General features: G+C 35.3%; 2 protein-coding genes and 1 pseudogene across 3 annotated transcripts; 1 reads left to right on the top strand and 2 right to left on the bottom strand.

Moving 5' to 3' along the window:
- Positions 1-2,744: 2,744 nt before the first annotated feature.
- Positions 2,745-5,030, bottom strand: LOC144565521 (uncharacterized; annotated as a pseudogene).
- Positions 2,756-15,695, top strand: LOC144565229 (uncharacterized). 2 transcript variants are annotated; one of them, XM_078314927.1, is made up of 5 exons: positions 2,756-2,762; positions 13,102-13,280; positions 13,353-13,451; positions 13,546-13,697; positions 15,091-15,695. In XM_078314927.1, the coding sequence occupies exons 2-5, from the start codon at positions 13,104-13,106 to the stop codon at positions 15,470-15,472; spliced, it is 810 nt and encodes a 269-aa protein (XP_078171053.1). In that variant the 5' UTR covers positions 2,756-2,762; positions 13,102-13,103; the 3' UTR covers positions 15,473-15,695. The 2 variants fall into 2 exon arrangements, with proteins under 2 accessions (XP_078171053.1, XP_078171052.1); XM_078314926.1 differs by lacking the exon at positions 2,756-2,762 and adding an exon at positions 11,675-11,900.
- LOC144565520 (uncharacterized) lies at positions 10,340-11,355 on the bottom strand. Its single transcript, XM_078315314.1, has 2 exons — positions 10,709-11,355; positions 10,340-10,538 (listed from the first exon to the last, which is right to left on the bottom strand). The coding sequence occupies exons 1-2, from the start codon at positions 11,353-11,355 to the stop codon at positions 10,340-10,342; spliced, it is 846 nt and encodes a 281-aa protein (XP_078171440.1).
- Positions 15,696-16,115: the final 420 nt, after the last annotated feature.

Here is a 16,115-nt window from a genome sequence, read left to right as displayed (position 1 = left end):
AGAAAGATCCATATTTTTTTTACATAGACATTTAATACAATTATGGATCCTCTTCAAGTATTGCAGGAGAGGACACTGGCTCACTCCTAAGTGCATGAGCGTTATATCAAGATTATTTGTATATAATTTCTATAAGATTGAAATAGGGGGCAATTCATCTAATGTCATGTATTATTTGTATATAATTTCTAAAAATAAAATAATTGTGTAGTGGTAGTACTCAGAACATAAATTATATTTATTTGTGGGGTAGACAAAAAAAAAAAAAACAAATCTCCCACGGCTTCAATTTTCCAACTTGGGTACGGTGGTTGTGGACCTACCGCCAATTCTTTTCTTTGCTTTAATTAGGCTACGGCAGCTAACCAAAAAAATTATTATTTCTTTGCTTTTGTTTTGGACTTTGATTTGATTTATTAATATAATGGAGTTTAGGTGAGGTAGGTTCCAATTCCATTTGGGATAAGACTTAAAGAGTATGGGATCTCTTTAAATATTATTAATTCAATCTTATACGCGGTTGAAGCTCATTATGAGGAGAAAGGTGTAGGTCCGTTGCCCATCGGACCTAGTTTGGTTCTAATGGGCAGATATACTGTCTAATTTGCTTCAAAATTTATGCACACGAATATTAAAACAGACACGAAAGTTCTGACGCGAATCCTAAAGCCAATCCGACGGTGATTGAATCTATTGGAACCAAAGTAGGTCCGATGCCCATCGGACCTACTCTGTTTCCCATCATGAGCTGAGTGTTGATTGTTGATTGACGTTGAGAAAGAATCAATGAAATAATATATTTATATAAAGAGTGAGGTTATAGTGTTTTGCAATGTGTAGATCAGTACGTTTTGCGGATTTTTTTTAATGTTTTTCAAAATTAAATAATTAATACGAATTGTTTAATGTGATCTTCATATTAAAATATACTTTAAGATTACAATTTATATTTTTTTTGTTATTTTCCTAGATGGATAGAAAATAGACCAATTTAAAATTATTGGACCATTAAAATAATAGTGATTTTTCTATCAATCTAATAATAATAATAATAATAATAATAATAATAATAATAATGTAAAATTTGATTCTCAAGTACACTTTTATATGGAGATCATATTTAGTGATTCGAATTAACTACTTATACTTTAAAAATAAAAATAAAATTTTATAATACAATTTAACCTGTAAATTACCGTAGCCTCACTTTTTTATATAAATAACTTAATTTTGCATTGTTTGTTCGTTGTCTATTCACTAAATTAACATTGAAGAATATCATGGAAATTTTTTTTTTTTTAAAATCAAATATCATGAAAACTACTTTACCCGATTCTAAGTAGCCGTCGGAATTGAAATGAATTGTGTAAGGTGTCCCTATTAGGGTATGATCGGAATGTGAGGATAATAAAAGTTCAATTCATTTCAATTGAATAGAGTTGAAAAGAGATGATTTGGAATTGAATTTTAGTGATTAAAACGGTTAATTTAGAAAAAAGAATTGATTTCAAGATAAATTAAATTAGTCATAAAGTTTATCTTATTTACCGTGATGTCATTAGAAAGTTTTCCTGTCTTCTTCTCATTCAACTAATTTCTCTCCGCTCTCTCTCTCCCTTTCCCTCTCCACTGCTCCCCTCCTTCGTACCAGAGAAAGAGAGATGAGTCAGCCAGCAAACATTTCTCCCTTTCTTGAGTACTCTCCCGCCCAGTTCTCTAGTCCAGAAACATCTCCTCTCCACTGCTCTCTTGCTCCAGCACAGCAGCGCTGCTCTAATCAAAGAAGACAAGGGTACAACGGACTTTCCACGTCAGCAAATTGAATTCTCGCGAAATACCTGCCTTTTTCCCGTGATTTCGCTGTAGGATTTAGAGCTCTTGAAATTCCGTCGAATCATTTCTATTCTCTTTTCTTTTTGGGTTCCGATCAGCAGATTGAGAATGAATTCTAATTCTATTTCTTGTTTGAGCGAAAATTACTTGTTCCGATCACACCCTTAATCAGCAAATAAGTTCGTTTTCTTCTTTCTTTGTTTTGTATTTATCTCGTCTGACGTGTTCAGTCAACAAGAGAGCCAACAAATGGGCACTGAGTGTATTTTTCAACAAAATATAAATAAATATGTAAACTAACATTGGTATCCAGGACTGGCAAAAAAGCTCGTCGCTCGTAGTTCGATTGTGACTTGTAACTGATTCATTCGTTATTAGACTGAGTCGAGGTCTAGTTCGGTTGAGAATTCACGAGTTCAAGCTAAGATCTAGCTTGCTCATCAGTTCGTGAGCTAGCTCAGTTAGACATCAATTTGTGTGCATTTTATACTGCCCAGCTCAGTTTAACTCGGTCCAAAAAATTTGTAAAATATATTTTCTTCTTAAAATAAGATCCAATCAGACCCAACAAGCCAACTCACAAGCTAGTTCGATTCAGTTCGTAACAATTTCAAACGTTTGAAATTTAGCTCAGATCTCTAAAGCCAACTCGCTCGTGACTCGGACGAGCTAGCTCGTTACCACTCTTACTCTCCATCTTCACTCTGGCATCAAAATTTCAGCTCAGATTTCTAAAGTCAACTTGCTTGTGACTCGAACGAGTTAGATCGGTTCAAAAACTTTGTAGAATTTATTTTATTCTTAAAACAAGATTCAGTCAAAACCAACGAGTCAACTCACTAGCTCACGAGCTAGTTCGGTCCAACTTGTGACAATTTTAAATTGAATCGGCTCAAAATTCTCAAGTCAACTTACTCGTAACTCGGACGAGCCAGCTCAATACCATCCCTAGTCTCCATCTTCACTCCGGCATCAAAATTTTCTAGGTATGACTTGTGAGGCCTACGGTCTATATCTTTAATTATTTTGTATTTATAATTTTTTTTATATGTTTCATGAATTAAAATATCTTATTGCTTCAGACGTAAATGACCGGGTCCAGCTTATTAAATACCATCTTATCAATTTAATTAAATTTAAGAAGAAAATAAATTTGTGAAATGAGACAAGTATTCTTTAAAAATATTTGGTCAATAAAATATTACAATCGATCAGTTAATATTAATTAGCTAGAGATATATTTATTTTTGTGTATGGTAAAGTTATTCATGAATAAAAAAAAAAAATACACAAAGATCGTCTCTTTATATTGTTTGCTTCGTACCAAAAGATCTGAGCAATAGTTTATTTTGAATTAAAGATCTAGAAATTAATCAACAAATGAAAAACATATCTCGGTAAAAATTATGTAGGCAAATTAAACTATGTGGAGGAATAAATTTGATGGCAAGCAAATGGATATCTGTTTTTTTATTCTTGTTTATAAGTGTAAGATAAACAAATTTCTATAATCTCCAATATTTGGTTTGTGTGATGAACAATCTCCAGATGCGATTCACTTCAATTCAATTCTATATTATTTCTAATCATATGATCAAATGCACAGATCTCATTCTATGCAATTTTTATGTGATATTAGCTGCAGCTCAACAATTCATATATATAACAGCCCTCTTTATCTCTCAATCATATACAAAGCCCAAAGACCAGTACGAATTATGGGCTGGGCTGGGCTGGGTCCATGAACTGCATATAACAGTGCATGCGTTAGCAGCAACGTCCAGCTGTTATTCTCCGATCTTTAGTTGCGTGTATTTCATTTTGTATGTCATGATTATTGCTAATCTAATTGTGTTGATGAGCACGGAATTTGCAAATTTGGAGATTTTTTTAGGTTCATTATGTAGCACAGAAAATTTAATTAAATTATGATGCATTTCTTTTCGCATGTTGTTAGTTCTATAATTAAAAAACTTATAGAAATCTCTGTGTTGTTGAAAAACGTAGTATTTGCTTAATTCTTTGCTTATATATATATATATATATAATTGACAGAAGATGGAACATATTTATTTATCCTTGAACATTTAGATATACAAAAAGTACACGTACTCATGCATACAAAATATATAGTTGCTCACCACTACATCAGTACACGCCATGCAGGATATATATCAAGATGCACCAAAATATATATGTTATAAAACAAACAAACGAGGTTCAAGACTCAATCTAGCTAGTAAAAATAGATTAGCTAGATATATAATATATATATATATATATATTGGCAGATTGATCAGTTGATCATCCTGGGTACGTACTTGCGAGCCCACAGCTGCCTTCCATTGATGTTATACTTGACAACTTGTTCACCGCTCAACACGAGATTGATGTAAGAATCGCTCTTGAACACAATCCTGCCATACATCGGTGTCCCTGTCCCTGTCCGCTCCATCATCACTCTGTCGATGCAGTCTCCCCACCTCCTGCAACAACAAATTCTATCAATAAGTACAAACTGATCACTTGTTCTAGAGATTTTTTTTTTTTTTTTTTTTTTCGAGGATAAGCATGGCAACGTAAAAGTTTTATACTTACTCAGTGAAGTGCTCCAATATCTCATCCCTTCTAATGGGGAACCCCTTTGAGAAAGTAATAAACATGGACCTAGCATCAACAATCGATGGCACAGCCGCAACAGGATCATATAGCACAGCCAACCCAAGGGGCACTTCTGGCATCACCGCACTCAATCCCGCTCTTACCGCTGCCTCTGTGGTCTCATACGCGCGCAACAATTCATACAGATGATCATCAAACACAACCCTTCCGACCCCGTCTAATATGTACGCGAGCCCTCTTACTATTACATCCCTGTGAAAGTTGAAGAAACGGATATCTAAGCTGTTCTTCGACAGTGAAGTTATCAGAGGAATCTCGGTGTAGTTATTCAGACCATCATCTTGTCGGAGACAGTGCAACACAGCGTCTGCTTCGGCAATTAGTGTGAAAATGATGGTAGGATTTGTAATCTGTGCAATCTGACCAATCATATCTATGCCGATTTGCTCTAGCCACATGAACAGAGCGACAACGTTGCGTGCTGTGCCGGGCTCCGTTCCATGCATAACAAACTTCTCATACACGGCCCGGTCGATCTTGTGGAATGCGAGGACATCCTTCACAGTAGGTGCCATAGTGTAAATTAAGGCGAACTTGATCAAGAGAATATAAAGAGGCGATTATAATTTAAAAGAAAAACAAGATACAAAGCTAGGGATTTGGATATATTTATAAATATCGGATGCTAATTATTTTGGTGCATGCACTGGGGCGTTCTTCAAAGAACAAGAATTTAAAGCGTATAAAGATTTGCGCTTGGCGCCTTTTCTTGTTATGGGGGGGTGAATATGGTGCACAAGTCGGAAATCCAAATTAAATTCTGTTCACACTGCATGGTGTTGTGTTATCAAACAGGCCGGGCCAATTTCCAATTTTGACACACACACACACACACACACACATATATTGAGGTGTCATGACTCATGACCAGCTAAGAGGCGGATAACCGTGTTGTCAATTAGAGCACGATCACCTAACAAACTTTTATAAAGACAGCAAAATAAAAAAAATGTATACAATTGATGCGTTGTATGACACAAAAATAGTTCTGTCAATATCTTTACTTGTGAATTTATAAATTCATGAGTTAAATGCTTGGCTATTAGAGAAGGGTTGGGTTTTGGTCCAAAGAATTTTGGACAATTTTTTTTTTTTTTCTATGTTAGATTTACAATACCATTTAAATTTATTAAGTTTTAAATCTGTTATCATTGTTGGTGTTGTGTTAATTTCTTCACGCACAAATCACAACGTGGATCGATGGTTAATTTTAAAGCGACCTTGAATAAAATTTGTCCAATCCAATTCCATTAGAGAGAAATGATGATTCGGCCAGAATACTTTTGGTGCAATTTTCCACAGGTTGAGGGTGAGTATATTGCGTCGGATTACTAAGTAAATTCACAATTGGAGCAATAGTGCTATTAACAATTTATATTAAATAATTCAAGGCCTGCTAGAAAGAATAATGATAATTGCAAAAAAAAAAAAACTATTTTAGAATATAATGGAACATATCATTCTCTTGTGTTACATACATTTATATATGTTCCCAAATTCTGAATATTCGATCGAAATAAATAGTACAATTATATATATGCTCATTTTTTTTTTCTTACATGGGTTTTCTTCTTTTAATAACTTAATTGCCGTGAAATTTTCTGATTTTCTAAATAATGTCATGTTTATCTTGCTTATTTTGCAAAGCAATTCGCTTTATATATTTCTTTATATTCGGAACGACAAACTCACTACATATTCCATTACTAGCATCTTACTCGTGCGTTGCAACGGAAACAGATTATTTCGTTATAAAATATTATAAAATGAAAAAGATCAAGCGTTTCATTATTTCATTATTTGCGTGACCTTTTTAAAAATCAACCGTTGAAATACGTGCTGCACAAATCTCAAAGCAATAATAATATTGATACGATACGAATACGGCGATACGGTAATTTTCAAAAATGAAGGATACAATACGGCTATTAATATATATATGATATTTATATAATTATAATTTAAATCAAATTTGTAGAGAAAAATAGTTAAATACTATATTTATCTACAAGATAATACATGTGAACTCTAGTGTAGTGGTAGGAATTTTGGCACCAACAGAACCCAACTAGGTTCGAATCCCGCATTCAGCAGAAAAAAGGGTGCGCGGTGAACAGGCTCGGTCTGCACGCGCCGTGCGTTGTTCAGAGGCGCGGTCAACGAGTGCGGCGCGCGGTCTATGAGCGCTGGGATCATATGCGGCGCGACCAGTGCATGCTTAAGTGTTAAAGCACATAATTTGAAAAATTCGTTTATGTGCGATCTGGAAATTCAACGGCTGAGCATCCTTCAAAAAAAAATCAGTAAATCAGGATCTAGACATTAAACTCCTTAATAAGGAGGAGAGATATATATCAAGTAGAAATTATAAGTGTGTTTTGTGTACAGATTTTTAATAAAATAGTATCTACAAAAATTTATATAGAATATATAAAAATTTATGGAAAGATTGCTGATAGGCCTAAATTATATACATATTCGATCTGATTTTTATCACGAAATAACACCAAATATCTTGTATTTTGAATATAAAGTGAATAGAATACACCTAGGATCAAGTTACTGCGTTTGTTTGGTTTTAATTTGCAGAAAATGCAGAAAATGAAGAAAAACCGAAGAAAAATGTCCAGTGCGGACGCACGGTTTACGATACGGCCGCACTAAGTACTTAGATGGATTTCTGGACACATACTAATTTTAAAAAGGTATAATAAGCTATACATCAAAATCCGTGCGGATGCACGGATATCGATGCGGACGCACAGATCTCGATGCAGCCGCACTCTGGTCGCATAGGAAAAGTCCGAGACTAGTGCGGATGGTACTGTAGCAGTGCGGGCGCACTATAGCAGAACGCATAACTGGAGCCTAAACTTAAAACGGCCATAACTTTTGACTCGTAACTCCGATTAAGGCTTGTGACCACTTTTTGGAAAGCTAGAGAGAAGATCTACAACATGAAAAATCAAATTTCTCCCAGTGCGGATGAGATCACCCACAGTGCGGTCTGGAGCACCCGCACTGGACCCGCAGAAAGCCAAAAATACACATTTTCAACATGGTTTCTATTTTTGGCGCAACCTGGACACGTTTTTACAGTCAAACATGAACAAGGCATCCTGGGAAACAATCCAAATATAGCACCCACTAACTCCACTTCCTAGCCTCTTAATTGGGCATGGTCCTTGGCTATAAAAGAGAGGGTTCATTCTCCATTCAAAACACCCATCCTCATCTCTTTCCATCTCTCACATCATCCCTTCCTCTTTCATTCTCTCTCTATACACACAATACTTAGAGATAAATTCTGGAGAAAAGGAAAGCTTTCAAGCAAGGAGAAGAAGGGTTTCCTGAGCAAGAAGTCGGCAAGATAGAGGTTTTTGATTTGTCAAAGGGTGTAATTACTTCCTTTATTTCATTTCTTCTTACTTTGCCAATTTTTGTAATGGATCTCTCCATGAGGGAGTAGTTCTCTCTCTAGGGGTTTAGGTCAATGCATGAACTTGTTTAATTGTATCTTATTCGGTTATTTGTCTTTGTTATGATTGTTTTATGGGATCTGATGTTAATTTCTGTGATTTATCATTTGTGTTAATTACATAATTAGTACTTGAAATCGCAGTAGTCCCGCTTTGGTATCTCTTTGTCAAAAGATCCAAAGAAGTTAGGACGAGAGGAGAGTACCAAATTATGAATGCAAATACCCTAGGTTTAGATTAGGATTGTAACCAATTTGTAATCTAAGCCGGAACTACAGAAATTAAGGTTAGGAATTTGGTGAAGTACCTAACCGTGAAGGCAAACCTTAATTAGGACATCTCAAATTGAATCGGGTATTGGTATGAAGGACTTAATCGTGAAGTATCAATATTTGAGGAGAGGAGAGACTAACAAGAGCTCAATGGGTCTAGGTAACTAGGGTGGGGGACTTCATTGAGAAGTTCGAGTTACCTAGGCATGTTATTAATTCACGAAAGTGACCCTTAATGACATATTAGGTTAGAAACCTCATCAAATCATACATGAACTTAAACAAATACCGAATAGATAGAGTTAGCAAGGGAATGTAGACCAAAGACCCCTAGATCTCTAAATCTTGAAAGCAAATCAATTCCTTTCTTTTACTTTTATTTACAATTATTGTTTCAAACTCCTTTCTTTTTGGGTATTGAACCCAACCTTAGGAATTGTTAGAACAAACCCCCAATTTACTTTTATTGCATTTTACTTTCCTTTTATTTTCTTAAATTAATTAGTAAAGTTTAAACTAAGTATTTATCATACTCTCTGTGGATCGATACCCGACAATATACTACACGGTAGGATTGTATACTTGCAATCTGAACCAAAAGTGTATTTAGGGTTAAAAGGTACATCTCATTGTACTGAAACTTTGTGCATACGCTTTTGCGCGCATCAATTGCTAGCTAGAAGTGATATGGTATATGGATGATCATCCCGGAGCAAATGTTCTAATTTTATTTGAGGATAACATGTTATTCTTTCATTTATACTACAATGTATTATTCAACAATAGTCAAGCTTAAAATTCAAAAACCGTCACAAAAGCTATTTGGCGTTTAAATGGTGCAAATTTGAAATTAATGTACTGATATAAAATAATAAGTTCACATTATTATTTTTTTTTAAAGAAAAATATGAGTCTTGCCTACATTTAATTGATTTAATTGAGGTTACAAAGATTGTATCCACGATGTACAAAAGTCCAAAGCATTCAAAATAATTGAGTTTCAAAGTAAAAATGAAAAACATAAAGAAGTTAGATCTTACGTTATTAAAAAAAAAAAGGCTGTTAGTTGAATTTTGAAACATGCCATGCTCCTCAAAAAATACTACAAGAATCGGTTTTATAAAAGTACTGTTAGTTGATATTTTTATAGATATATATTTTTGTTGGTAATAACAGAATCCTAAGTAATAGCAATATCTGTCGGTTTACTGTTGACAATAGTTATTTTTCATCCACGCAGATAAAACATATTCTTGTAAGAGTGAGGCTATGGTACTATAAATTAAATAGCGCATGTTGGCATGCGCTATGGACTCAAATATTCAATTTGAGGGTTCTAATGATCGATTTGAACCATTCAACATAGTCTCCATATGAATATGTACATGTAAACTAAATTTTACATTTTTTAGAATTTTTTACTATTTTTTTAGATGGGTAGAAAATCACGTGATTTGAAAATAGTGATTTTCTACCCATCCATATACATATTTATATGAAGATCATGTTGAACGGTTCGGATTATCCGTTATAGTTTTGAAAATAAAAAATATTGATCGGTAGTACGGACAAATCCACGCTAGTAGCATAACCTCACTCTTCTTGTAAAACAAAGTTCGATAATTGCTTACCCAACAATTTTTTTTTTTCACTTGAGCAATCAATTAATCTACTAAACAGTAGACCATTTTTTTCATGGCTCGATTTCAGAAAAAAAAATGATAAACCATCTCCAAAAACAAAAACAAAACAAAAAAATATAAGAATACAATTGAGACATAGCCAAACAATAGTTCCTTTGCTAATTAAACTAGTAGATCAAAAGTAAACACTTATTACTTTTAACCCAAAATAACAAGAACAAGAAGAACAAGCACAAGCATAGAAACACAAACCAGATGAGTTTCAGCCAAGGCATATGTGTATATGCATTTTATTCAAAATAATTAAATATACCTTACCAGAATCAAGCTAACTGAATACATACATTTGTTCGATAGATACCGTACGGCGTCCGTCTTGACATATCAATACGGAAATAATTAAGTAATTAGTAAGCAAATAATTAAGCAATCAATTGACCACCACCCTCGTTACATACTTTTGAACCCAAATCGGTTTTCCATTGATGAAGTACTGCACAGGTTGTTCACTACCATTCAACAAAAGACTGATGTAGGTATCGCTCTTGAACACCATCTTGCCATAAATTTTCGATGTTCCCGGCCCCGACATTATCAATCTATCTATGCAGTCATCTGATCCCCACCTCCTGCAAGAACAAAACACTATACTTTTAGTATAGGCTATAGCACATCGAATTATCGAAATATGTCAAGCCAGCAAAATGATATTTTTCTTGAAGTAGTCAAGAAATTAAATGATTGCAGTAATAAAACAGAAAGGAAAACAAATAGAATTTAGATAAAGTTTTGTACTCACTTGAAGTACTCCAATATGTCCCCCTCTCTAATGGGGCTGTCCCTCCTGAAAGTAAGGAATGTGGACCTGGCATCCTCAATCAATGGCGCATTTGCAGCAAAATCATATAACGTAGCCAACTCCGGGGGAACCACTGGCATCACAGCCCATAACATGGCAACCTCTGGGGACACCACTGGCATCGCAACCCTCAATATTGCTCTTGCCATTGCCTTCTTGGTCTCATACGTGCGCAACAATTCATACATATGATCATCAAATACAAACCTTCCAACCCCGTCTAGTATGTATGCGGCCCCCTTCACTATTAAATCCTTGTTGGAGTTCAAACAGATATCTAGGCAGTTCTTGGCCAGGGAAGTTATTAGAGGAATAATCTCATTGTAGTTTATCGGATAATTATTTGGTCGGATATGGTGCAAAACAGTGTTTGCTTCAGCAATCAGTTGGGATATCTTGGTAGGATCGGTAATCCGTTCAATCTGAGCAACCAAATCCATGTCGAATTGATCTAGACACATGAAAATTGCGACAGCCTTGCGTGCTATGCCAGGCTCCATGCCACCATTAACAAACTTGCCATACACTGCCCGGTCGATTTTGTAGAATAGTAGGATATCCCCCACAGTCACAGTAGGATGTGCCATAGTGTAAAAGGGAGCTAGACTTCTAATTGGATGCAAAGCCATGATGATAATTTAAAGAAAAACAAGATATACAAAGCTAAGCTAGCTTGGGATTTGCCTATATTTATAATTAATTAATTATCGGATGCTAATTATTTTTGTGTTATTAATCAACAGGAGTTGACAGAGCATCAAGATTTGCGCTTCACGCTTTTACTTGTTATGGGAATATGGGGGCTGAATGGCTGGACCAATTTATGAGCTGGCCCAACGGGAATAACATTCGGCCCGGCCCAAAAATGTTTTCGTTATATGAGCTGTCTAGCCTACCACCCGACGCAAAGAGACAGACCCATTTCCTTTCTCCTTTTCTTTTGATTAACGAACGGAACCACGCTTGAAGCTCTCCTCCAGATCTCTCTTCCGATCATTGATCAATCCCATCACCTTTGCCTTTGCCTTTGGAAAATCGATAACTAAACAAATCTGAAGAATCAGTCGGTCTCAAAGAAACTAGAAGGAAGAATCCTCCCTTCCCATTCAAGCGTTGTTCCTCCCAAAACTAGGTCAGTCGGTTTGGAAAATCGCCCAAGAATCGAATCGCGTGTTGCCAATCGATTTTTCAAACCATGAACCATGGTAGCAACAGTGAACTATTTCTATTGGTAGAAAGTCCTAATTTTAAGTAGGGTGCTTCACAGAATAGAATACTGGTGTGTGTGTGTGGTGGGGGGCCGGGGGGGGGGGGGGGTTGGTCCAGGTCTTATACCAGTCAAATAGAAGGTACCACTATGATGGTGCTGTACATGTTAACAGGTACAGCAGTACCTAAAGTTGCAGCCTGGTGTGTGAGTGATACTTGTTCTTTTTGGTTTTGTTTTGGGTTCAAATTTAATTAGACATAGCCTTTCTGTTTTATATGGTTTTAGTTATGGAACGAAAATGATAGATTGAATTTATTGAGCTTGTATTGAGACAGTCTTGTTGAAAAGCTTTTCATTCAGATCTGATACCAGTTTGTATCTATACTATCTCTGTTAATTTATTTTGATACTTATTCATGTAAATGCTCATAAAATCTTAATTTTTGGAAAAGAGATGTTTTTTTTTCTTACTCAATTACCAAAGGCGATGCCTGATAAGTTGGGATGCATTTAACATTAGCTTTCGTAAGGATTCCAATATAAGTTCTGAGGTTTTCTTGCAAATTACACCCTGTATCAATGGTACTTACAAAAGACATCCCTGCGGCTTGCAGATGCGCATCAAGTGACTAAGCTTCTTTTTGCAAAAACAGAGTCATCACTTTCAAAACAGTTGCAGACACCTGATTATTGCATCAGTTTTATGAAAAAAATATAGTCAGTAAATATTGACAGATTATCATACTTAGAATAAGCTTCTTATCAGCTGTGCTCAAATACAAAACAAAAATCAGTCCAAGAAGCTGATGTTTGGTTTGAATTTTCGCAAACTCATCATAGGGCAAGTCAGTTTGAGAGAAAATGGAGAAAATAATGGCAATTTCATCATCTTTTTTAACAAGTTAGCTTTTGGTTTTAATAAGTCTGGTGGTAAAATTAAGAGAAATTTTGGGTCTTTCTGGAAATACTGTAAAAGCACACGTGTAATTTGCCCAGAAAGAACCCTAAAGAACTTCATAAATGGATCTACATCTAACTTTGGTTTATTGCTCTAAGCTTTTAACTTTATTGCATCACTCTGTTGCATTGCAAAAGTACACTTACATTAAAATGCAAATTTCAGCTATGTATAATCCCAATGTGGCAAGTCAAGCTGGACCACATGGCCCACCTCAGCTGAATCCCCAACAGAGTCCATTTGGAAATGCATTTTATGGTGCTGGATCTGAGTTCATTAAATCTGGCTTGGGTGCATATGGAGAGAAGTTCTTGGGCTCAAGTTCTGAGTTTATGCAAAGCAATGTATGTTTAGTTTATATCATTTCATTGTTGTCATTTCTTTTCAATTTCTAACAATGAAGGTTTGATTAACAGATCAGTCGGTACTTCTCAAACCCACAATACTATTTCCAAGTGAATGATCAATATGTGCGTAACAAGTTGAGGGTTGTCTTGTTTCCTTTTCTTCATAGAGTATGTCCTCAACTTTAAAAAAATTTCTCTCATGAATCTTTTTTATTTAGTTAGCTATCTACTTCCTCTGATATGATATTTCGTTTTGAATTAGGGACACTGGACTAGGATTACTGAGCCAGTAGGGGGGAGGCTGTCATATAAGCCTCCAATATACGACATTAATGCCCCAGATTTGTACATACCTTTCATGGCATTTGCTACTTATGTTATCCTTGCTGGCTTCTCTCTAGGATTCATTGGAAAGTAAGTTACTGAACTTTTTTGTATTTATCTTTGAGTGAGGCTATGCAACTATGCATAGCGCACATTGGTCCGTACTATGGATGCATATCTTTATTTTAAAGTCCAAATAGCCGACCCGAACCACTCAATACGATCTTCATATGAAAATGTGCTTGGATAGCAAATTTTCATTTCTTTATAATTTTTGTACTATTTTTTAAATAGGTACAATATAACTTTATCTAAAGATTCTAGACCATCCGAAAGTAGTGATTTTCTACCTATCTAAAAAAATTAGTAAAATAAAATTTAATAATATAAAATTTGGCCTACAAGTACATTTTCATATGGAGATAATGTGGAGTGGTTTCGATCGACTATTTGGACTTTAATAGTAAATATATTCATCCATAGTATGGAGCCATAGCCTCACTCTTTATCGTTAGGGGTATTTCACCAGTTCTTTCAACAATCAACCACCAACGAACTTCTTGTTTGAAAATTACACCTGCAACTTCTGTTTCCTGAATGCCCCTTACCTCAAATAAATTTTCCATTGTAAAAATCTAGCATCATTAAAATTCAAGAGCAATGACTAAAATATTCCGCAATGTTCCATTTTCTAGTTCAAATTTTCAGTGCAAATGTTACCATGTCTTGCATATCGAAAACAAATTATCTGAATGTGTTTTTTGCTATTGCATAAGCAATCTGGAAAATAACTCAAATAACTAAATAATAATAACAATACTTTAATCAAGGAAAACATTTAAAGGTTATTCGATCATTTCTTGCCAAAGAGTTGACAGTGTTATACTTGATACTAAGGAAAATAGTTGGTCGCAAATGATTGTTACATATTCAAAGTTTTGTGGGGTGATCATCAAATTTTGCTTTCATAATCTTCTACCTCTTTGTTTAAATTTTATGCTTCTTTGGTTAGGGTTGTGGTCCATCAAATTCAAAGCTGTTTGGAAATTTGGCAGCGTTTATTGGAATGAATCTGCTGCTTTTCTTTTGGAAATGCTGCTATTCTTTTGGAAAAACAAGAACCTGCTTTTCCTCATCCAACCGTTGCTCTTCGTCGAGATTCACACATGAAATAAATTTGAACGGTTGGATGAGGAAAAACAAGTTCTTGGTTCCTGCTTTTCCAAATGAAAAACAACAGATTATCAGAAGCCCTTTTTTTTAATTTAAGATATCAGATGAATTTTGAGACCATGGAAAAAGTAGTTTGACTGAAAAACGTTCATATATTACCCTAGTAGGTGAACTGTGTTAGTATATGACCTGACCAGTACAACACATCACAAAGCTGAACCGTTTTCCCTTTTTAATGTATGTGGACAGAGCTTGATGTAAGGGGTTCTAATCTCATTATAACCACATACTTTATTTCATTCAAATGCAGGTTCAGTCCAGAAGCACTTAGTTTTCAGTTCACAAGGGGACTTCTTGGCTGGTTCATACAGGTGGCGTTACTCAAGTCATTGTTATATTCCATGGGTGGTGGTGAGGCAGCTTTGCTTGATATAGTGGCATATGGTGGGTACCTCTTCACCGGCCTTTCTCTGGCAATAGTGGTGCGCATATTCTGGAGTTTCTCGTACTACTTTCTGATGCCTTGGCTTAGTATTTGCATGGGGGTGTTCTTGGTCAAGACCATGAAGAGGGTGCTTTTGACTGAGATGAGGAGCCATGAAAAGCACTCGAGCCGGCAGCATTACATGCTTCTCTTCATGGCCATTGCACAGTTCCCCTTGTTCTTTTGGCTTGGCAATGTTGGAGCTTAAAGCTTTTTTTTTTTCCCTTGCTATGCTACTCAGGTTGATGTATGTGGTAATATTCTCTAAGTAGGATTTTTGGAGTTGGGCCTGTGACTTAGCTGATAGTTATTCTAAATTGGTGGCACAGTACAGTAATAGTGGGGATCGGTTGGCTTTTCATTCTTTCTTTTTTTATCTTTCTTTCTGGTTGCAAGTGAAGTTACAGGTCTAAATCGATTTACTTTGAAATTAGCTCATCTAGCACCCTTTTTGGCCTAATTGTCTTTATTATATATCTTGATCTTTGAAAGTGCCATCCAAATTATATTTCAGCACTTTATGGACTACGGTCAATTAGAATGTTTGCTCTAATATCTTTTATCCTGTCAATTTGACATATATCATATGTTCTTACAAAATGGGATTAACTTTGGAAATTATTCAGGTCTTCTAAGCATTTTCTAACCACTAACTTTACATTATGATAAACATGCCAGTGCCAACTTATTGGGGGACTTCTCCTGAAACTAACCATTGATTGAGTTCACCTTTGCAGACATTCCTTTCAAATGTACCAAAACGAACTGCAAATTACAAAAATAACACATCGTCCCTAATACTGAACAAAAAACCATGATCAGGATAAGAAAACACAAGGGTTTTTAAATAC

This window comes from Carex rostrata, chromosome 14 (assembly GCF_964058835.1).
Source record: "Carex rostrata chromosome 14, lpCarRost1.2, whole genome shotgun sequence".
Lineage (NCBI taxonomy): Eukaryota > Viridiplantae > Streptophyta > Magnoliopsida > Poales > Cyperaceae > Carex > Carex rostrata.
The sequence above is the reverse complement of the archived record's forward strand: the minus strand, read 5'-3'. Positions and strand labels throughout refer to the sequence as shown.